Source organism: Podospora bellae-mahoneyi, chromosome 6 (assembly GCF_035222275.1).
Source record: "Podospora bellae-mahoneyi strain CBS 112042 chromosome 6, whole genome shotgun sequence".
NCBI classification, from domain to species: Eukaryota; Fungi; Ascomycota; class Sordariomycetes; order Sordariales; family Podosporaceae; genus Podospora; species Podospora bellae-mahoneyi.
Genome location: NC_085885.1, coordinates 997,403 through 1,020,074, shown reverse-complemented (window position 1 = coordinate 1,020,074; position 22,672 = coordinate 997,403). Strand labels below are relative to the sequence as shown.

At 51.4% G+C, this 22,672-nt stretch overlaps 4 protein-coding genes and 1 non-coding gene across 5 annotated transcripts; 1 reads left to right on the top strand and 4 right to left on the bottom strand.

Moving 5' to 3' along the window:
* Positions 1-151: 151 nt before the first annotated feature.
* On the bottom strand, positions 152-223 carry QC761_0090210. The gene has a single exon. It is a non-coding gene; the product is annotated as a tRNA-Trp (tRNA).
* Positions 204-3,704, bottom strand: GUT2 (mitochondrial glycerol-3-phosphate dehydrogenase). Its single transcript, XM_062880997.1, has 3 exons — positions 3,047-3,704; positions 820-2,984; positions 204-764 (listed from the first exon to the last, which is right to left on the bottom strand). Exons 2-3 carry the CDS (start codon positions 2,702-2,704, stop codon positions 610-612), a joined length of 2,040 nt encoding a protein of 679 aa, XP_062729242.1. The 5' UTR covers positions 2,705-2,984; positions 3,047-3,704; the 3' UTR covers positions 204-609.
* Positions 3,705-4,334: 630 nt separating this feature from the next.
* cox5 (Cytochrome c oxidase subunit 5B, mitochondrial) lies at positions 4,335-5,478 on the bottom strand (the record flags this gene model as incomplete). Its single annotated transcript, XM_062880996.1, has 3 exons — positions 4,335-4,721; positions 4,792-4,985; positions 5,253-5,478. 3 exons carry the CDS (start codon positions 5,476-5,478, stop codon positions 4,635-4,637), a joined length of 507 nt encoding a protein of 168 aa, XP_062729241.1. The 3' UTR covers positions 4,335-4,634.
* Positions 5,479-6,047: 569 nt separating this feature from the next.
* QC761_605470 (uncharacterized protein) lies at positions 6,048-6,471 on the bottom strand (the record flags this gene model as incomplete). Its single annotated transcript, XM_062880995.1, has 3 exons — positions 6,286-6,471; positions 6,171-6,234; positions 6,048-6,120 (listed from the first exon to the last, which is right to left on the bottom strand). The coding sequence occupies exons 1-3, from the start codon at positions 6,344-6,346 to the stop codon at positions 6,048-6,050; spliced, it is 198 nt and encodes a 65-aa protein (XP_062729240.1). The 5' UTR covers positions 6,347-6,471.
* On the top strand, positions 6,219-13,295 carry QC761_605460 (uncharacterized protein; the record flags this gene model as incomplete). Its single annotated transcript, XM_062880994.1, has 2 exons — positions 6,219-11,336; positions 11,392-13,295. The coding sequence occupies exons 1-2, from the start codon at positions 6,713-6,715 to the stop codon at positions 13,293-13,295; spliced, it is 6,528 nt and encodes a 2,175-aa protein (XP_062729239.1). The 5' UTR covers positions 6,219-6,712.
* Positions 13,296-22,672: the final 9,377 nt, after the last annotated feature.

The window sequence follows — 22,672 nt, the reverse complement described above, 5'->3', positions numbered from 1 at the left end:
TGAACTGCTGCTGCAGAGAAAGCTCCGGCAGGTGGTGGTTGATGTCAAAATTGGCCGTTGCCAGCCGCGAGAGCTTTTGTCTTTTCGGATGGTGGGGCAAATGCCAAGAGTCCTATCTGTACCCAGATTCCTTTCCGGAATAACATCAATTGGCCTCGTGGCGCAACGGTAGCGCGTTCGACTCCAGATCGAAAGGTTATCCGTTCAAATCGGGTCGGGGTCATGGATACATCATCTTTTGTCATTTTTGACTCTTGAACCGCCTTGGGTCAGTCATACCATTCTTTTTGCTATTCATTGCCTATATCTCAACTAAATGCACATTGGCATCTGCAACAGCCTCAAAATCATCAATATGTCCAAGCACACATTACCACTACCAGACATATTCATACTCTCCTACCCGAATGCCGAACAAATACCTACGGTGAAAAATAAACCAGCCCTCTCATGACAAGAACCCATCTATAAAACAACGCCCTTGTGCCCCTTTGCCCTCAAGAAACGATGCCTGCTATGCAATATCCAGTCCAGTAATACACAACCCCCAAGCAAATCATCAATCTGGACAAAAGAGGAGACCTCCTGTTTTAGTGGCCAACATCTATCTCATTGGTTATCCCCCTCCGGCCCAGGCTTGTCATGTCGCGAATACATCCTCCACTCAAGCAGACTCTTGAAGTCAATCTTGCCCTGCTCAACCTGCTTTCGTGTCGCTGACAACAATGGCTGAGGGAGGCCCATGGACTCGAGGAATTTCACAGCTGTTCACACATGTTAGCAACCATATCAATAGACCCCTTATTCTGGAAGACTTACTCTCTCTCCATTCAAGATCCATTCTCTTCTTGCTCCACCCCAGCTCATCAGCCATGATGTCAATGATCTTCGGCAGCGCCTCCAGTGAAGCTTGAGCGTTCAAGAAGGCCAGCCTCATCCTCCTCGCCAGCACATCCACGGCCGTCTGCGCAAACTCGTGACGAACAGCGTACCTCACCTCGCCATCCACAAAAGGATACAACTGTGAGATCCTTTCTCCCCTCGCCGGGAATCTCTTGTCCGTCGGTCGGCACAGCGAAGCGACTGTCCAGGCTCTGTCACCATAGCTCTCCGTCAGGTGCTTGGCCACCTCTGTTTCGACGCCAAAGTGCTGAATCAAGTGGATGAACAATGTTCGTGACCAGCCGTGGGCACCAACGAGCCTCACCCGGTGAGTCTGGCAAGTCCCATCAAGTGTAGCATCATCTGTGACATGCTCCGTCCCGCTGATCATCGGGGGGTTCGTGATAGGCTTTGGCTTCAGCCCAAATTCCCTGATCGCCGCGTCCACACACTCCTCGGCCATCTGTCGATATGTCGTCCACTTTCCGCCGGCGCAAGTCACAAGCCCGCTCTCACTGATGTCAATGAGATGATTCCTCACCAGCGACTCCGTGTTCTTCGCCTTGGGGTCCTTCACCAACGGCCTCAGCCCAGACCAAGCAGCCAAAACATCCCCCCTCCTCACATTGATATCCGGCGAGAGGTAATGACTAACCTCGTTCAAAATCCACTGAATCGACTTTTCATCCGGCAACGGATCCTTGGTAATCTGCGCCGGCTCGTCCGTCGTTCCAGCAATCGTATTCCCCTGCCACGGCAAGAAGAAAATAACCCTCCCGTCCGACGTCGACGGATCAATCAACCCCATCTTCCCCGGCGAATAATACCCTGGCAAGATGATATGCACCCCCGACGCCGGCGCCACAATCTCCTTACACCCAGGATCATCCATCTTCCTTATCCCATCCGTAAACGGCCCCGTACAGTTGATAACACACTTGGCCCTAATATTAAACCTCTCCCCTTGCTTCCCATCCCGCTGCCCAATATTATCCACCACCTCCGCCCCCCTCAACCTCCCATCCTCCCCCTTCAACAACCCCTTCACCTCCAAATGGTTCACCACCGTCGCCCCATACAACCCAGCCGTAACCCCGATGCTCACATTCATCCTACTATCATTATGCGCCCCATCATAATAAACCAACGCCCCAATCAACCCCTCCTGCTTCAACATCGGAAAAGCATCAATAGCCTTCGACCTCGTCAAAAAATAACTACTCTCAATCCCCTCACTCCCCGCCAAAAAATCATAAAACTTGGTCCCCGCCCAATAGTAAGGCACCTTCCACCACCTGTCCAACGGCAGCATAATCGGTAACCACATGCTCAAATGCGGGGCCGTCTGCAAAAAATACGTCCTCTCCTTCAACGCCTCCCTGACAAGCTCATACTGCGCCCAGTCTAAATTCCAAACCGCCTTCTCCAGATATCTCACCCCGCCATGAACAAGCTTTGTACTCTTCGAGCTCGTCCCCGAGGAAAAGTCATCCCTTTCAACAACAGCCACTTTTAACCCTCGGGTCGCGGCATCAAGAGCCACGCCTGACCCGGTGGCTCCTGCGCCAATGACGAGAATGTCATACTCTTCTTCCGTGTTGGATCGCTTGAGGTCGTTGATCTGCTCCAGCCTGGACTTTAGTTTTGGAAAACGGGGGAGCTTGAACGTGCCGTCTGCGCCGAAGATGGGGGGTGGCACGACGGGGCCTTCGTAGCCGGGGATGTTGCGAGGTCGGTACATGTAATACAGCGCGCCCGAGGTGGTGGCCAGCAGCGCGAGGGGGGGGAGGGCCCTTTTGGCGCTGCGGGTGAAGCGGGACATTTTTGTCGTTCCGTATGCGCGGCGGGGGGCGATTTAACAAAGAAACAAGGGGATATTTAGGAATTTCGTCCCCGCGAGGAAAAAATAGGTGTAGTGGGAAAAGTTCGTGAAGTTCGGTAGGTATAAGGGGGTAAGGTAGTAAGTAGGAGGCAAGAGTGAGAGAGACAGTTCAGACAACGGCGCCGTCTCCACCAATGACGCAACCAAGATCAACAGGTTCGTCTGTCTGTTTCGTCCTAGGGTAGTCAAAAAGATATTGTTCCCTGGCTTTTTAAAAACCCTCAGCAAGAATTAGTTAGCCTTATGGCCCAAATAAAAACCATCATCATCACCAGGACATACCTTTTTTCCCACAGGGCAGTCCCCAATTGTTGCACAAAATCCCAAAACTTTGTGTAGCCTTTGAACGAGAGCAAGATCAACCACCACATCTAGCGTCGATCTTGACAAAGAAAGGTTGCTTGCTTCTTCAGCCCCAACTCTCAAAATAAGAAAAAGCCATGTTTATGAGAGACATTTTCTTTTTCTATCTCAAAAAGATCCCGTCTTTTGGCATGTGCAAAAAACAAAAACACCAAAAAGGGTAAACTCCCCTTCCCTTCCCCGGCTTCCCGGAACACCCCCCACGTCTGGTTCGCCAATCGCTGGTTGAATTTCAGCACCGTGGCTTCCGGCAGGGGGGGTTAAGTAAATGATTTTTTTCCGCCAATGATCCTCTTGAATTGTCTGAGGCTGGGAAAGGTTACAGATCCTTTTTGACGTGCTGCACCATGTGGTATTCAGCCGGGATGCACACCCTTGCCGTCGAAGGTGTTAAATGGCATTTTTAACAACCCGAGTCTCTTCTGGCTTTTATCAATATTCTGTGGAAATATCCCAGAGAGGGGTCGATGATGATGAGGAGGGGCTGCTGCCGAGTGGCGGTGACCAAGAAAGAGCGCGGGGTTAGTTGGTTCGTGCTTGGAAAGCTATCTCAAAGTGAGTTATGTAGCTAGCTGGTGGTGTTCAGTGAGCTATCACATGAAAGAAAGCTGTTGCAAAATTGTGTGACCGTCAAAATGGCAATAGTGTCCGCTTACACACACACACACACGCACACACGCACACACGAGGCTACAGTTGCGGTTGTGTAGCTAGGGGATGTAACCCTGAGACACCTATACTCGGGATACGAGCAGATAGGTAGCCATCAGTATGCCTATGGGCAGTTATGGTGCCGTTCTCAATCAAGGTCTACCGACAAACAAGATTACTACTATAGTCCTTGCTATGAACTTAAAGGATGAGCTAAACTTACTTGAGGGTATCGTACACAGGGGCAACATAGATGCCACTTGGCATGCTCTACACCAGCACGACCAGGTATGCAGCAGCTAATATCGAGGCGAAGAATAGCTATCACCCCTCGCTCGACATCACGGTTCCCAGTACACTTTCCCGGAGCCTCTCTCAATCCCTTACTCGAGCTCTATCCGAGCCTCATGCATGTGATATCATGCCATTGGTGTGTGTGGTAGAGAGTGGATCACCATTCCCGGACCCGTCAAAATCCGTTGATATGGGCGTCCTTGCTAACTTGCAGCCATGACCTCATCTTCCACAAGGAGCTCATACCCTGCCACGAGAGCAGGGCGAATATGGAATTCTGCAAACATATATTGAGTTGGGTCATCAACAATTTCGGGGTATGAGATATGAAAACAGACCACCACAGGAAATCCACCGTGAAATAGGAAACGATGTCGCATTGTCAGCATTGTACAGTATTTACACCCCCGTCCAGTTTTTAGCACCAGTAAGCTCCAATGCTCCGCCCCCCTTCTCAATGTTCTTCTCCCCAGACTCTTCTTCAGAATCGTGATACCCAGGCATATTTGCCCGGTGAGTAGTAGTATTGCGTCTAACGACAAAAGAAACCGGACCTGTTGATTTAAGCCTTTGATGAGGGGGACTGGATGTGGCCCTTGCCCTTGTAGCCCTCGGACGAGATACCGGTCAAGGGGTCGGAGTTTTGAGCCTGGGAGCAGCAATTGTATGTCAGCATATCTGTCCATCCGAGTCCCAAGCCAGTTTGATATTGTACGCACCTTGAGGTACTCGTTTGTCGCCTCCTGCCACTCCTTGGTCATGGTCGCGGGGGCGGGCTTGGCGAAAGCGCGCATGGTGCCGAAGATGGCAGCGCTGACGCCGAGACCGATAACAGTGTAGAGGAAGACCTTCTTGCCCTCACCCTGGGGAGGTTCGGTGCGGGGGCCCCAAGGACCGAAAGCGATCCAGTAGGCTGAGCTCGAGTTAGCTTCTGTCTGGTTCCATGACATATTGGTCGACGATAAGGGCCGAGAGCGGGGATGTGGTGGTGACGGCAGTGCAGCCCAACAAGCTCCTTGAAGCTTCCCAAATTCCCAGCAAGCTTCCCATACTGCCGCTTCCCATCCCTATCAATTGTCCCCAGCTGCCCCATAGCTCCAAGCACCTATCCCGAGAGCTTCATGTGTGTTCGGCGGCGGTGGTATTGATGATGATGAAAGTCTTGGCACCCGCAACTTACCGGCCTTCTTCTCCGCAATGGTAAGCTCAGCCCAGTTACCCTTCATGCGGTCGCGCAGAGACATCCAGAGCTCGGCCTGCTCCGCAGGGGGAATGGCCTCCCATCTCTTCTCGATGTTGGCCAGCGTAGGGTTGGAGATGGCGTGTGTGGTGGCAGCACGGCGGCCGAGGGCCGCGGTAGCCGGGCGGCTGGCGCGCACAAGGACGTTGCGGACGGCGGAAGACATGGTGATGGTATGTGTGGTATTACGGTCTATTCGAAGAGGTCGGACGGGGCGAGAGTAGGAAAATGGAAATTCGACGCTGGTGGGGAGAGGAGATGGGTCTAATTGGGTAACCGGCGCGGCGTGCGGCCTGGAGCTCCTTCGTCGACGTTGTTTTGTGTGATGTGTGAAGTCATGCACAGACGAGCTTTTTTTCGGGCAGATGGCCTTCCAGTTCGGAATTCGAAGTGGTCTGATTGGGGGCCCTGGTCCTGGACTCCCCGCTTAATTGCAACTAACGGGTCCCTTGGCATTTTCCGCCCCGCCCGAGGAGGGGAATTGACGTAACGAGGTGCCATTTGCACTGTGACGAAATCGATCCACTCAAGTTTGAGAGCTGCTCTTAACAATTTCTGGAGCTAGCAACTCCAGCCAGCCCGCTAGACATCTCAAGAGGTTGCACGTTGGAAGAGAACCTTCTTGTTAAAGGAGAGCAAATGATGAGAGGAGGAGCTATTTGTCAAGGAGTATCTGTATAATTTATCATGAGATCTTTCGTGTCTGCCCTTCAGTCATTTCTCAACAAGTGCCCCTCATTGACTCGTTGACTTCTTGTCCTCTTGACTAGCAGTCTTCTTCTGAGCGTCTTGGTTCTCCAAAGTTTTACTATTTAACATGAGCATTGGTCAATCACACAAGTTCTCCTGGTCCCATACCTGAGATATGTTCCGTCTGCTTTCTCCTTGGCTTCTTTCAAGCTCGGGTTGAATGTGTAGTATCCTATCGTTTCTTAGTCCGATGTTATGCTTTCATCAAATCAGAACGCCCTACCATTTGCTATCCCGAGGGCCACCACTGCAGCGATTGTAAAGAATTTCCCTTGGGCACCCATGTCGGCAATAAGTTGCGGCTGAGAATTGCTCTTCACCACCACTATGAATGGATCAAGATCGGTTTTGCATGTCAACGGAGTGGCCTCTCGCCAAAAAAAACGGACGGTGTAATGTGAGTGTAATTACGGGCCCAGTACGGACTTGTTTCACCGTTTCTGCTGCCAGCCCAAGTGCAAAACGGCACTCATCAACGCGGTGGCCAGTGCTGAGAGCCCCACCGTTGGCATCACGTCGCGTTTTGGGACCAGTTTACGCGTCTCATTCAACATTGATGAACGTGATCCGTGCTTCAGTAACACTTGATGGTTTCCAGGGAGCAGAAGACCATGATGCGTCGAATCCTACGGACATGACCATACGAAGCCATGAGAAACTGGAGGGAACTCGGAGAGGTACCAGACTCGGACGACGACAACTTCGATGACGACGACTACAGCGACCTCGAGATTCCTGACCTCGACCTCGGAACTAGTACCTCGACAGACATACCTGCAGATGCAGCAGCGACTACAGCCGTAGCCACCACAACGGTTGAACAACGTGCTGCCCAACCCCAGAAAAATGGTGATATTTGGGACTTTCCAGGCTCCTCGCCGGCCCCCGCGTCGTCTTTTGTTTTCCAAACACAAAAACCATCATCACCGATAGCGAAGCCAGCCCCCAAACCGAAGCCGAAGATTCCAATACCACTTCCTACCGCTCCGAACGATGGAACCTACCGAAGGCTTGAACCAGAGCACTCGCATGAGTCTACCGAGGCCACTACGAATCAACAAGAGTTCTTGGAGGACGAGATATCTACTGGCTATGTCCGAGTGACTACATCGTCCTCTCTTTCGCCGCTTTCTTCGCCTCCGAGCATCCTTTCCAGGACGCCAACCCCTCCCGGATCCCCGTTACGGTCCCATGCCGCTCCCAGTTCGCCACAAAACCGCGAAATACCGGCAGATGATGGCGATGAGCTGTCCCGGAGAACTGCTGTTCGGCTGGAGCGCTCTTTGAGACCACGAAAACCTATTCAGCAGCACCCATACATGATTGAAAATGTCCGGTACACAAGTTTCATGAAGTTACATGGCGTAAAACCCATCAGAGTTGAACAGGCGTCCCAATCAGCCCGGAGGGCCGCCGACGAGGATGATTCTCAAGAGCAGGAGTACCAAGCTGAGGAGGACAGTCAGGAGGCCAATGGACGAGGTCTGCTTCAAGATACCGAAGAAAGCGGCCCATTGTTGTTTGACAATGACAACGATGAACTGGCTCTCTCTCCTTCTACATCAAAACCGTCTCCAGCCCACCACTTGCGGACTAGTAGTCAGCAAACCCCCGGCACACAGACGGACGCCACCAGCCTTTCTAATGATGAGGAATTTCCGCCTCTGGACAGGCTTCAACCAGGCCCGAGGAAAAGGGGTCGGCCACGGAAGCTTAAACGTCAACTCTCCGGCCAGTTGTCTGCCAGGAAAAGGCTGAGGACTGTGCTGGACTCATCTCCTGGATCTTCACCTCAGCGGAGAGTGGTTCCACCTATCATTCTGCCGCCTGTCGTCTATGATGTATCATCGTCTCCTCCAGAGATTAACAATAGATCTAGGACCCGTACTCAAACCCTCGGCTCTCCAATCATGATCAACAAGGATGACGAGGGCGAAGGCAGCGATGCTGAGTCGGTTCGCTCCCGGCACAGCTCTGACAGCGACTCCGATGTGATTCGCGAGACCAGCAAAAGAATTCGCGGGGTTCTTCCAGCCTCGTGGTTGAGGTTGAATCAAGCAAATAATCAGCAGAAACCTGCTCGACAAGCACGACGAAGTCCTGAACCTTTGGTTGGGCAGCCATTCAGGAAGGGCGTGGCACTCCCGAAACCAAGTACTCAAAGTAGACCGCCTGTATCAACACAGTTCCCATCATTCGATGACTCGGATGATTCGGATAGCGCGCCGGCTCAGAGACCTACTTTGACAACGGAAAGGTCCTTGTCAGATACCGAGAATGTGTTGATCATCGAAGATGATGCAGGTTCCGTGATTGAGGAAGATTTTGTCGACTGGATGCTTCCCGGCAACAAGAGGCGATCCGGTTCTTTCAACACGTCCAAAAGGGCAAAGAAACAGAAAAGCACGACCGGAAAGTCTGTTTTCAAAGGGCTTCCCGGTCAACATATGCGGCAGCCCAAAATTACGCAGGCTCTTGGTCCATCGAGATCCTCACCCTCGACATATTCCAAAAAGGCGTCAGCGAAGCGAAGACGGGAAGGAAATGCTACTTCAGCGAAACACAGCACTCGAAAAAGGGCAGCAACACCGCCCTTGCTCAGTATTCTCGATGTTCTAGAACCCGATGCTCCCAAGTTTATCAAGATAGCTGCACGTGCTGTCCGCAAAAGGCCAGACCTCGGAAAGGATAGTCCAACACAGAAGAGTATCCGCTTGGCCAACCGCAGGGACAATGTTGACGCACTGTCAACTCTTCAGAATTGGAAGTCTGGTAAGACAAAGCCTAGGGTTACGGCTCCGGTTGTAAGTCGAGCACCACGACCGAAGCCCAGGCCGGCCCTGAGAGAAATCTCGAAAAACCCAACACCTAAAAGACCCCCTGCCTCTGGTACCCCTGTTTCTCGCAAGTTGATCAGGCAAAGTGGTTTTGACTCATTCGTCACGGTGGAATCTATTCCAGCACCTCATGAGCTAGCTCGAACACCCTCCATCTCTCGACCCAAACCGCCATCAAGGAAAAATGTGCCAGATCGCGAGCCACAGTTCCGACCCGCCCAGTTGGAAGAAGATGAAGATGAGGATAAACGACAGCGACTAGCGGCCAGAAAGCGGAAACTTGATGCCTACTACAGAAGAGCTGGGGCTGTGTTGAATCTACCAGCAACGGATGGGCTTGGTCGGGCCTTGGGTGCGGATTTCACACTTCAAGAGCTGGCCCATCAAAGTGAAGATGAGACAACTGTTCCCGAACCTGCTCCTGGATCAGCAAGAACGCCTAAAAAGAGCTCAAAGTCGAGGTATCGGAAAAGGCAACGGCCGCAACAAATCGATACAGAAGCTCCCCAATATACCCTTGCAAATGATCCTTTACCTGCTGCTTTCGCCGTTGTTGAACAGCAACAGCAGCAGCAGCAGCAGATTGATCAGGCGGCGAACAAGCTTCAGGGGTTGGGTCCATATGGCAGTCATTATACCCAGCACTTTGACATCTTCCCGCTTGACATGGGTGTGTTCTTCCATGAGAGCACACTCCTCGGCCGTGGCTTTATCCGAAAGGCAGTCGAGCCTTCACTAGCTGAGAGGATCCGCCACCAAAAGGCCTCCACCTGTTTCGTTTTTGACCAGCAGACGCTCAGGTGGAGCATCTGGAACGATCAGACCTCGTCGGAACTCGGAATATTGGTCGATTGGGTTTCTGACCAGCTGGCAGCTGACCCGGCGGAAGCTGTTTTGGACGGGCAGAAGCCAGTTGAGGCGGCTGATTTCATTGTCAGGTACATCTTGGAGTCGATGAGCATTGACGATGAGCTTCGAGAAAAGGCTTTTGTGTCGAGATGTCTGGAAGTATTCAGCAGCTTCGTCACTCGGTGGGGGTCTGTCAACCTGGGCGATGTCCCTGGCCGAAACAAGATCGATAGCGTAGAGGTTGCATCTCGCTTTTGTGTGGCATTGCTCGCGGTGCGCTCGATATCCCGGGCGGGTGTCAACTTGATGCAGGCTATGAAAGTTGAGGATCTGCTCAAGAAGTTGGCTTCGGCCACTGTGACGCGTCTTTTGAACCTTGGGTTAGAAGACTTGCGGGACCTATATGGTGACTTGCAGCGTCTTTCATTCAGGGAACGCGGTGTCCGATCGGACCGTGTCCTCGTCCATTGTTGGGTGGTGTTAATGAGAGTGCTGGAGAACGCCGATATTCCAAGAAGTGGTTTCTGGGATATTGTCCACGCTGCCCAGCTCAGCAATGGGGCGGCTTCCGGTCAAAATGCGCAAGCCTTTGAGACCCTTTGGCAGGACATGTTTACCTTGCTGCCGCTGACTGAGATTGACGATTCCGGTATTCTCATTTCTGGCATGAGAAAGACAGCCCCTATCGAGGGTTGGCTACTGCCTCGCAAGCTCATGGACCGCGTCTTTGGGCTGTACAAGTCGAACCCTCGACAGCCACCCAGCTTCAACGAGTACTGCCGCGCTCTTGTGGCCAGATGTCACTTCCTGGTTCAGCAATGGGGTTGGCGGAAGTGTACTACTATCATTGGCACAATCTTCGACTTTTTCGGTTCGCAAAATTTGGAAAACCTCAGGAATGAGGAGGTGTACAAGTCTCCACAGTTTTTGGAGGAGCTTGATCGCAGTCCTTTACTCATGATAGAGCCAGAAGACCGGTGTTTTCACATCTTCATCAAGCTGCTGGCCTTGGCTATTCAGAGGCTCAAGCAACTTGAACGGACAAACGATATTAGAAATCTTGTGGCCAGGACACTGCCGAACCATAACCGACAGTACCTCAAGGAATGCACAATTCATCAGCATGATCTCGCTGCCCTCCGCAACCATCACGATCTCCTCTGCACCCTGTTCTGGGTTGCCCCGCCAGATCTACGGCCGGGTGTCCATCTTATCGAGAAGCTGGTCACTCCAGCAAGCGCTCACAAGGAGGCTTGCTTGATTAATGTTCGGGCCTGGAACCAGCTTGCTCGGTTCGTGATAGCCAAGAATGAAGGCCGTGCAGCATTTGAGCCGTTCAGGTCGTGGCGGAACAACGTGTTCAACCAAATCCTGGACCAGTATCTGTCGGCGGCCTCGGATATTGAACAGCAATTCCGTGACATGTCGAGCGAGATGATGGCAGGTATTACAAAGGAGATGAAGGATGAGATGATTGCCAAGAATAAGACTACGGCGTTGGATGTGCTGTTTGTTTGTCTCAAAGCCTCGTTGGATGTTTTGCAGCGGGCTCCTTCGCTGGAGGCAGCGATTTACGGGTTGAATACACGTAAGTTGGTTCGCTTGGTGGCTTCTTTGAGATCTCGACTGACAGTTTTATCCAGCGCAATTACAAAAAACATTCACGAGCCTCGACTTCCAGTCTCCTGGCGTTGACTGGGGCATTCTGCGTGTGGCTCTCGACACCCTCGACCACTTCATGGGCCGTATTGATGAGGCGTCCGAGGAGCACTACTCGAGCGACTTTATGGAAGCAGAGAACGCAGACAGTGGTCACGTCGAGGAGGCTGTGCTGTGGATCAACGAGAACTTGACAAGAGACTTCTTCTGGATGACCCGCACCGTCATGGGCCTCCCTCAACCAAAGTCTTTTGGGAGACAAACAAAACAGGCATCCTGCGTCGAAAAGGTCGTGACCGTAGGGGCAAGGGTTGCTTCCCGGCTCGTCAACAACCGGGTCACGCCCCTTTCGGCTTACTTCATCCCTGGGAAACACTCGATGTTTTCCGACCTGCCCAAGAGGTTGAACACCCAGGACAGAAAGTACCTGCCCCTGTTCATCGCCACCCTGCTCAAAAACTCCATCTTTGACTTTAAGGACCTCGGCCTCAGCATGCTAGGGTTATGGGTTCTCTCAGTCCTCAAACCCCACAGGTTCCTCTGCTACGAGAACTACCTCGCCGAGGTCCTCAAGACCCGGGGCTTCCCCTTCCTCGAACGGATCGCCGTCTCGGTCGGTTCCTCACCAAACTACAACGCCAACCTAGATTATTTTGCCGCTGCAATCCACTACATGCGCAAGACCCTCCGAGAAGCCGGGCTCCAAAAAGCCAAAGAACATCGCGAGGAGTTCTCCAAAATCCTCCAGTTGGCTATGCAAAAAATCAAGGAAGACCTCGCCTTTCTCCGTCTAGACAACAACAGCCAGCAAGAACACGAGCGATACATCTCTTTTGTTCGACAGGTGATCTCTCTGATCAAATCCCACGGCGTGGGGATCTGCCTCCCGGATCAGTTTTTTACTCAGCCAAGTCTGGATTACTCGCCTGGCTTGCAGGATCCCCAGTTGCACACCGCCGGTATCATTGCTTATGGTGTACGGCTAGGAGAGAAGGATTCGACTGCGGTGCCGCAGCTGTTTCATTACCTATGGAATAATTTCAAGGTTGCCATTGGGAATAACAGGCTTGAGTCGGAGACGACGATTCTCGCCAGGGCAATGACTGAGAATGGGCATGTTCGGTCGTTTATGCTGGAGTTTATGCTACCGGCTGTTATGCAGGCTGCTTGTCAGGAGGGCAACAGTTGGGTTTTGCTTGAGGTTTATGTCGCTGCGCTGGGGTGTATCCTTTTGCCAGAGGGGCCCGGTTGTGCGAGGGAGCTTACGGGCGATGAGGATATTTCTCACGCGATCACACTTTTGGGATCGTTGGTGAAGATTGTCAAGTCGTTATCTAGCCAGACAAGACTTGACCAGCGGCATGTTTTGGCTGTGCTGCTCAGGCTGGCTAATATGCTCAAACCTAGCCTGGTTTGTTACTTGTACAACTCGGCCAACTCAGCTGACGAGTTGGGGGAGGTGATGGAGGAGCTGGATGAAACATTAACAACCCTTACCTCCATGACCACTTCCCCGATGGGCTCAACATCGGTGTCGTCCTTGACAGTTGGGAGTAACCCGAGGGTAGGGATGTTCAGCAAGCAGATCGTCAACGACGTGAGAAGGGACTGGGTTGTGGTCGGGGAGGGGTTTGTGGAGGTGAAGATGGCGGGGTTGGGTGGTAGTGCGTTGGGGAGGACGCTGGGGGGGAGTAGTGGATTTACTTCTACGCAAGGGACACAGCAGGGGAATAAACCGCAGGAGAGGAAGGGGGTTGGGTTTGTTCCGTTGGTGGAGGGTGTGGTGGAAAGGAGGGTTAGGGAGGAGGCGGGGAGGTGGTTGAAGGGAGTCGAAAGGGATAGGGGTAGAGGGAGAGGGTTGGGGTGGGAGGGGGATTTGGTGTTTTAGGGATGGGACGGGGATATATAGAGGTGGGAGAAGGGTATAGAGGGAGTAGAGGTTAGAATTTAGAGAATATATATTACAAGATTACGGATATGGGTTCTTCTATGAGTTTTATAGCGGGGTTGTGTACTTGGGTGGTGATGTTGGGTAGGTATGGGTACTCCGTCTTCTTCGTGACATGGGTAGAGTGAGATGTGTTGGGTGATGAAAGGCAGGCAGTAGGTAGTGGAAGAGACAAAAGTGCGGAATTATCCGGGGAATCTAAACTTTATTCGTTTTGGGCTAGATTGTGAGAAGGGAGTGGAAATAAATAACAACACAGGGAATGGTGTTATTGTAGTTTTTGGAAGTCGAAAAAAGAAAGAGGGTCTGTGAAGGTTAGTAAGAGGGAATAGATAAGCCACTATATCCTAGTCTAGCAAATTTCCTTATTTATTTATTTTTTTGTTTATTCACCTCGTTTCTGTTCCTTAACTGATGACATACCTACCTGATCGATTTACTATAAGCACATAAAAGGTCTAATCCATAACCGAGGAGCTCAGAACAGTGATGTCTACCTTCTCTATAACCAGACCATGTTTTAGACTCCCGTACCAAAGTAATAAGTTCCGATGTAAATTATATCATACACCACGCGCCTCTTTCAGAATTAGAAAATGCCTGAAGGATAGAAAGATTATGTATATTGAGCAATTGGATAGGCAGGTAACATAAGATGGGTGAAATTTGATGTTGATTCTCTCGGTTAAAAGTTAGGAATAGAAACAAAGTGGCCTGCAAAACAAGACTGGTAGATTCGACACCGACTACCTTAGTACCTATGTAGGCAGTCTCAAGAGAGGGCCGGATGATTCCTTGGCAAAGACCTATCTGCTACATCTTCACGTTCTGACGGCCATAGAGTATAACCTACCACTACCGAGTTGAGCCTGTCCCACGAGTTTCAGATAATCCGTAGTCCCCTACTGCCCACGTATCTTCTTCATATTCCTTAGAAACATACCACGAATGCCCGTTCTCTTCAACTCATAGCATCTCGACACCTCACCGTCCAGAAACCCCCTTTGCCCTTTTCCTGATCATGTCACAGCCAGCCAAATCCCCAATAATGACAACCAAAGACGGACTCCAAGCCATGAGTAGCAGCCACATGTCTCACAAAGTGCACTCCCAACGCCTTCCCATCCAGCCATCCCACAGCGACTTGCAGGCGTCTTGCATAACGATAGCACCAACACATGCCATCCATCTCCCACCCTGTGGCAACTGGTCTGGCAGGCATATAATCGCCGACCACTGATCCCACACTCGATCCCGCTCCCCATCTCCACTTACTGCCCCGTCACTGTCGTCGCAGTCGTAACCCCCTTCTAGTCAAAGAATCTTGCTCTTCTCACTCGGATCCAGTCCCGCCTGCAATGCAAGATGTTACTCGGACACGTCTCAAGTTATCCACCTTTTTTGCTCATCTTCTCCATCTGGCTCCATTGCAAACTGGCTCACCTTCCAACTAAAAGGCCGATGCGAACAAAGGATCATATGAGTTGGACTCGTAACGAACAATGTCAAGACAAGGCAATATGCCCGCTGCTTCCTTCCTCCTCACTTCCTGTTCAACCTTCCCAAAAAACCCAAGCCAAGAGAAATTCCAAGCAAACACCCCCTTGTAATTGTCTACCTATCAAGGTCCTCAATGGCTCCATACAGCAAGAGCAACCGCCCATCAGACCTTTACGATCTCGATCGTACCAGACAACAATAATCTGAGCAAAAGAAAAGGTCATCAAGGGTGCTTACCCACTGTCTTTGGTAACATGCTCAACACCCGTTAATTCACACTGTTCAAGATGCTTACCTCCCAACCTAGGCAATCTGCTCATTTCTTTTCAAGGCGATCGAAGGAACCTCGGTCATACGCACCCCATCACTGATCATGCACACAATCGCAAAACCTACCTCATATGTTCCCTCCGCATATGCCACCCTCCCCCAGAAGCAGATACTATCACATCTACCACCTCACAGACATAATCACATCCAGGATCGACATCCCCGGCCCCTTATCATCCTTTCTGTTGCCCCGCAAAAGACCCCCCAAACCGAAGAAGATCGAACATAACCACGCGGCAGCCACCATCACGACTGTCACCCTCACTACCACCATCATGCATCCCTCTCCCCTTTCCACCCCAAAACAGTCCCCCAAACGATGATCTCTCCCTCCCTTGTTGTCTCCCATTCATCCAACCAACTCCCCCCTCCCATCCGCACCTATCACCACTGCACATCGCACGCCGTTCGTCCCCCCCAACCTCCTAACCAATAGCCATGTTTACCAACATTCCTCCTATCAGTTCCCCCATACCCCCCTTCATCCAAAAAAGCACGTGTTCATCTACCGGTCCACACAGGCCAGTACGGCCCTTAACCTCCTTCCCAACCTGGAAACTCCCCTCCGCCGTGGCAGCAAGCAAGCAACCCCCGGGTCCGGTCTCTCACGAAACCAAAAAAAAAGTGACAGAATCTAACTTTTACATATGGGGCAGCAAAAAGTTCATCTGCGCCCTTGTTGCTCGAGCGCTTCAATTACCGAAACTTGTGAATCCCGTCTCCGATGTATCACCACCACGGGGCTAGCGAGATGTTGGTACGGGGAGAGGGAGAGAACAACAAAACCCGTACCCATATATACCATCCTTTTGCGGCAGTCTACTAGTGTTGTAGGAATAGCTTGGCCTCATCATCGCTCTCTCTTCACAATGTAGTAATCCCACGTTCTCTGTCTCGTCTCCCATCATTGGATCGAGCATGGACCACATACCTACACGATAGGAGAGGTCCATCATCAAACATTGCCGAGTTGAAACATCTTGCTCACCTACGCTTGGGACCATACCAACCACTACCACCGAAACATCGACATGCGAAAGGGGTTCAACAGTGGCGAGCAACGGGATGCTACTCGGCCATCCCCCTTCCCCTTCCAGCCCTCCATCGAAAGCGAACAATATCGCGGCAAGGAAAAATAAAATAAACGCATGATGATGCCATCTTGATCTGCTGTTGCCCCCCGCCCGCCCTGCCATCGGTGATCGGTGATTAGAGACGATGATGGCGAGCACGTGTCATCCTTTGACAATACGATGTGAATGATATGCACTTGCATATACCAACAAACCGCAGATCAACCCGCCAAAAGGGCAGGTTCTCACACACTCACAACCGGCCGTCCATCTATTTTTCCCATTCTTCCAAGCCTCTTCTTCACTCTCAACCATGGTTCGGCATCATCCAGAGCAACCGTTGAGAAAGATGCAACTTTGCAAATCACTGCCCCGTGTCACATCAGACAAGACAGCACGTGCAAAGTGATATCACCGCCATCGTCATCCTCAGCACCACCCCAAACCCCCATTTCCCAAACTCCGAACCGGAGACGGTCAACCGAGAGAAGAAACCACCCCGCCTCGCTCGTAACTCCATTGCCCTCCGGATCACCTCCGGTTCGCCTGTTTTTCCTTCCCTTCTTTTCTTCTCTCTGGGAAACTCCGAAAGGGCGAACCGAACCCCCCGCGCAACCCCCCTACCCCCCGGATCCCCCCTTCCTAATCAGGAAGCTGGTAAACTTTCTCGGCTCCTCAACCACCAGCACCACCCCTCGCGGGGTTTTGATACAACACATAGATTGAAAACAAAGACAAACCAGCAGCGAGCGGCCCATAAAGTGGATAGCGCCAGTCATAATAGCCCAGCCCGCGGATGATGGCGGATGATGGCGGATGATACCCTTCCCCTTCCCCCCCTTATACCTGTGCGCATTATATAAGAGACCATTCTGGATCACATCCAAAGACAGAGCCAAAAAGCACGCGGATCGCTTGAGACACCTGATTTCCGGGGGAAGCATTGCAGCTCGACAAAAACTCCACCAGAATCTCCTTGCTTTCTGTTTTTCTATTTGTGTGTGCGCAAAGTCTCTGCTCCGAGACAGGAGTAATTTTTTTGACTTGAATATGGTTCGAGACAGGCATTTGCAAACGGCCCTTTCCCCTACTACCAAAGGACCATTGGGCAGAATTGCCGAGGAGGGCGGTTCGCGGTCAAAGGTCCCGAGAAATTCAAAGTCTGTTGATGCTTGCTACATCCACTTGTCTCTAGGTAAACATAGAAAACATGTTCAAATTCAAATTCAAGAGAGGGGATGGTGATGGAGAACTGGCTCCCCCCCGCCCGGATGCCGAGCCTTCTAGGCCAACTGAAACCCACTGAAAACACTTCGTCGACGGTGGGTTTCTGCTTCTCGTCGGTGTGGTCACTGATGATTGCCGAACGTTTGCGCTGTGACCCCGCCATCCACAAGACAGACGTGAACGGAACTTTTGTGCAACAAGCTCCAGCGGCTCCAGCGATGGCTCCAGCAGCGACCCCCAGTGGTTCCAGTGATGCTCCAACTGTGCTCCAGCAGCGGCCCCAACAACGGCTCCAATAATCCACAGCCAGTCCCCACGTGCTGGAGAGCCTCACAAGGCTTGGCCCAGCTGAAAGGGAACATGCAACCGCCACCAGGCGCAAGGCAAAAAAGGGAAAAGGCCGTTTCCTTCTTCGACAGCTTCCAACGTCCCAAACAATCGATAGCGCTTCGGCAGCCGGGTAAAAACCAAAGGCTGGGGCTCATAGTGGATGCCTTAACGTGCTAACGAAAAACAACACATCATCCGTTTCTCAAAGAAGAAGACTTCCAAACAACTCGGCATGTAGGCACGTAGGTTAGTGTATTAGCGTGTCCAAAAAAAGAAGAGATCGAGAATTAGAAATCGGAAATAGAAAAAGTAGGTTACCACCGAAGCCAACAGGGGCCCAAAAAAAAAAAAACCCAACGCGGGATCGCCGCAAATCTCCTCGGCCTGTCCCGAGGCTCTTGGTATCGGTAACGTCAGCCAACGGCTCAGCACGACTTGCCTCGCCACCGTGGAAAAAAAGAACAAAATCCTCCGTCTCGCTGAAACCCCAGCAACCCCAGAAGAAGAAAATCCTTCCCACAAGCCACCAACAAGCTCGTGACCATCAGATCTGACTGACACAACCAAAAAAAAAAAAAAAAAAAAGGCGAGAGAGCGAGAGTTTCTCCTTCTTCGCACTTGCTAAGAAGAGAAAAATACCACGTAGTAGTGAAAATCCCGTCGGCGAGCGCGCGAGGCAAGGCAAAGGTAGGTGAAGAAAAGGCGGCAATAGCGGCGGTGACCCCAGGCCAAGGGAAACACCTTTTCGGATCTTCAAGGCAATCATCGGCCTCGGAAGTGGAAGGGGACTCCTCTTGCTTTTCAGCTCCTCATTTCGTCAACGGAAACCTGACAGCCTCGTCGGTTGAGCCCCGGAGAACCCTGGCAAAAAGTGGATAAACTCCACCAAACCCCGGTCAGCTTTTTCCAGCAGCAGAAGGGGTAAAAAAGAAAAAGATGATAACGTAGCATTCCCATGCCTTGGAAATCAAGCATTCGAAATTCCATCTTTTGATCAAATTCATGCCACGTTCAGAGTGTGGTGGCTTGGATCGGAGAATATGGAATGATGCAAGAAAGGTGAAAAGAAGGTGATGATCTTCCTTTCCCCAGCCACAATCCCAATCCGAACTTTTTGGAATGTCTTGGCATTGGTGGGGTATGAGGTTGGTGATGAACTTTCGTCCCGATTTTTCCAAGGTGAACCACGATATCGGACTCTTGCTCACCTGATGACTCTCTCACCGACGATGACCGGTGTCGGATGGTCAAAGGTATCGGGCATCGGATAGCATCCTGGTAAGCTCGTCATTATGAAGAAGATTTTGGGCGGTTGACTCATCACCTTCCTTTCTTTGAGGGGCAAGAGACATCAGGTGCGGGCATAATAGGGAATAATACGTGTAAATAGTGATATGTATGAGCATGCGTAACGGGGCGAGAGCTGAAATAGAATGATTGCTCAGCTTTCTGGTGAAAAAAGGAAGATGGAAAGTGCCCGGTCCCCCCCAAACCAAATCATACATTTGGAAAAGCCCTCCCTCTTTTTGATAGGATAGGCAGAAGTGGCAGGTGGGTGGGTTGGATTAAGGCAGGCACAACTCAACTTTGGTCGTGACTTCCCATCACGGCCTCGCCGTCACCACAACCCAATAACTGGCCAGCAACAGCCACACACACATATTCACCATCGAACAGAAAATGTGGCTTGCTGCACCTGCATGGCTCATGCATTTAGGTCCGTCTGCAGCTTCCCATCCACTGAAATTGATGAATAGGCACACACACACACATGCACGCACTGGCACACAAGCACAGACACACAGGCACAAAACAAACACAAATGAGGCCGACACCAAAAAGAGAAACCTTCTGGAATTAATCTACACGGCCGGTCTTGTTCCACCCTTGCCTGATGCGGATGGTGGCATCTTGAAACATATTCAACCTGCGTCGCGTTGCAAAGTGCGTAACGCATCGCAATCTAGGAAAAACCCAAAGTGTAATAAAGAAAAAGAAGAAAAGCTTCTTCTGAGGAAAAGTGAGCTGACAAACAACATGGCCTTGCCACAAGCCCGCATTCGATGGTGTCCAATGTTCAGCAAACACAAGACACTCACTTCAACCTTCCCGCCCTCAGCCAGCCAACCAAAGTCCTCCAAGATCCAAAAGGAAGGAATCTGTGGAAAGTTCGATGCAGATACCCCAATTGAACTCTCGATAGGGGATCTGCCCATCCATCGTTCGATGCCATCACAGCATCCATCCCTTCGAAAGCTGCTGGCTGCAAGCCTCTGATGATCGACACTGCACCATGCTTGGTTCGGAAAAGCAGACCGTTGCACAGCGTTGATTAGCTTCCTTCTAGAAGCCCTTCGCGCTCCTTGATTTGATCAAAAAAAAGAGGGGAAGTTCTAGACACAAACAGAAAAACGTACTGTACGTCAGGGAATTCGCCCCCCTCCCCAACAAGTGTAGCGTTTATGTACGCGTAATGGGAAAAAAAAACCATGTCAACACGGATAGTACCGTGATATTGACGTCGTCAAACACAACACACACACCATACCCCGTGCGCTGATCATCCTCCGTTTTTTTTGTCGATGGCATATACTAAGAAAACCCCAGACATCCAGCAAGATGTTGCTGGTAATAATAATTGTGTCAAATGACGCAAAGATAAGAGATGGTCTCCACCTTTCGGGCCGGTGGGCTGATTTCAACCGACCCCAAAGAGGGTCGTTTCTTCTGCTGCTGGAAGATCAAGATATGCGAAAACGGTTCGGAATTTTCAAAACACCAAATGCAGCGCGCTTTCTTGACTTGGGACGACAACTACACCCATATCTCAGTATCTTTTTGCATCAAGAAGGAACACCCGGTTTGATCGCCCAGGCTGCGTGCTATGACCCGTGATGTGATGGCATTCACCACAGTTTCCGTAATACCCGCCCAGCCTCCGTATCGCAAACCCGTTTTGATTCAAGCGTCTTCTGCCTATGTATGTTCATATGCAAGTTTGCGCTGTTCACCCTCCTGTGGATAGGAAATTGAGATGGTGGCGTATCGCATCACGTGAAGAAGCCATCCATAGAATTTCGAGAACATTTGGTTCCTTATTCCTTTCTTTTTTTGTCCTGGTTACCGAACTGCCTCATTGGCAATTCGAGACGAGGACGGGACGAGGCGAGAGGGAGAGGAACAAACAACTGGCCGGCAAGGGCCCTGATGAATGAAGGTGGTGAATCTATAGTAATTCAGCCGCGTCCGCAAAGAATAGTCATCAATCAGCAATAGGCAAGGCAAGACAAGACACAAATCATTGAGGATTACCTGTTCTTTTATTATTGGGTGTGCTTGTCCGCTGTTTGACGGAAGGGGAAGGAGAATGGATTGCTATCGCCAAGCTCTCAGCCTTTGTATTGATCCTATTGGTTCATCCAGGTTCCTAGCCAACTGCCGAGTCAGGAATGGGCCCGGTGAACCGAGTGGCATGGGGGGTTCATCGCCTGTCGGGCGGCCCTTTTTGCATTGGTTTTGGGGGGATGAGGCTGTTTTCGGGGGATGTGGATGAGATGTTGGTTTCTTAGATATGCGTAGGACAAATCAGGCTGATGAGGAGCACCTGAGTTGGCAGTCTGGGGATTCTGTCAGCTGCACGACTCAGGCATCTTGGGTGCTGGTCTTGGGTACTTGGCTGGTCTGCTTGGCCGGGGTTCCTGCCTGCCAAGGGGTCCAAGCGACAATCAAGTGGACCGCACAAATCCATCACCCGAACCTGATAGCTTTTTCTTTTCTCTCTCTGCCCGTGATGTCGAGAGCCGCGATTTGCCTCCTTTGCGGCGCGAGGGGTGCCATGTTCAGACCTTTATGCGACTCGTCGCATTGCGGGAGAGAGATTGTGGTTGAGGAAATCGGACGATCAGTTAGATGGCCAGACAGGAATGGATGGTCCTGTACGGTGGAGGGGAGGGGAGAGGGTTACAGAGCCCGAAAAAGCGGTTGATTTTGTCCCATGGCATGCCCACGGCCGATGCTGTGCCGCTCCATCACCAGTGGATGTATGGATGGATGTATTGGAATGCAAGATTAGGTAACGTGGGTATTCAGTGGTATTCAGTCTCTTAGATTCAAACTGAATGAGGTCGTCCACGGCATGACGAAGCCTGCAGGGTCGTTGCGTGTGATTGGGCTGAGCATCGGGTACGGCGTGTTATTCGCCCCTCGAACAGGTTGAAGAAGATGGGATCGAAGGCTTCTAGAAGCATTCGGCGGTGCACACCCACGACACCCCACCCCCAGCTAGCTGCATTCCTCGGCCGGGCTTGGGGACGCTCTCCCGTTCGCTGTTCTCTTGCTCTTCTCTGTCTGCTCCGTTGTGTTTTTTTGCTGCCGAGGGGAGCGAGGGAGGACAGGAAGGTTTGGAAACGGAAAACGGTCAATCACCAGTCTCAAGGGACTCCCCCGTTAGGCGACGATGCCATCATTCCGAACCGGTGCCCGAGTGGCATGACTGCTTCTAGTTAGTCCTTGGGACATGTCGATATGGAGAACTCGTCTCTACTCCGTACACTACAGATTATCCTCCACACTGGACATGTGCTATTCTCACATCCATCGATGGATCGGGAATGGCGAGGCAATAGGCAGAACAGTTGGCGGATTTAGCGAGAGGAATGGGGGGGGGGTGGCCTGGGGGCAGTCTCTGTGTGATAGAGTTGCAACGATTACGGAGAGGTAGAATGACCCCCCTGTCTTGCCTCCCCCCGGCGGCTCTCTTCCTTCCAGGATTCCTTTCATTCCACCCATTCCACCCCATCCCTTCTTCAGTCGAACTACACTAGCAGGGAAGCGCAGTGACCCTCCTGTGACCCTCCC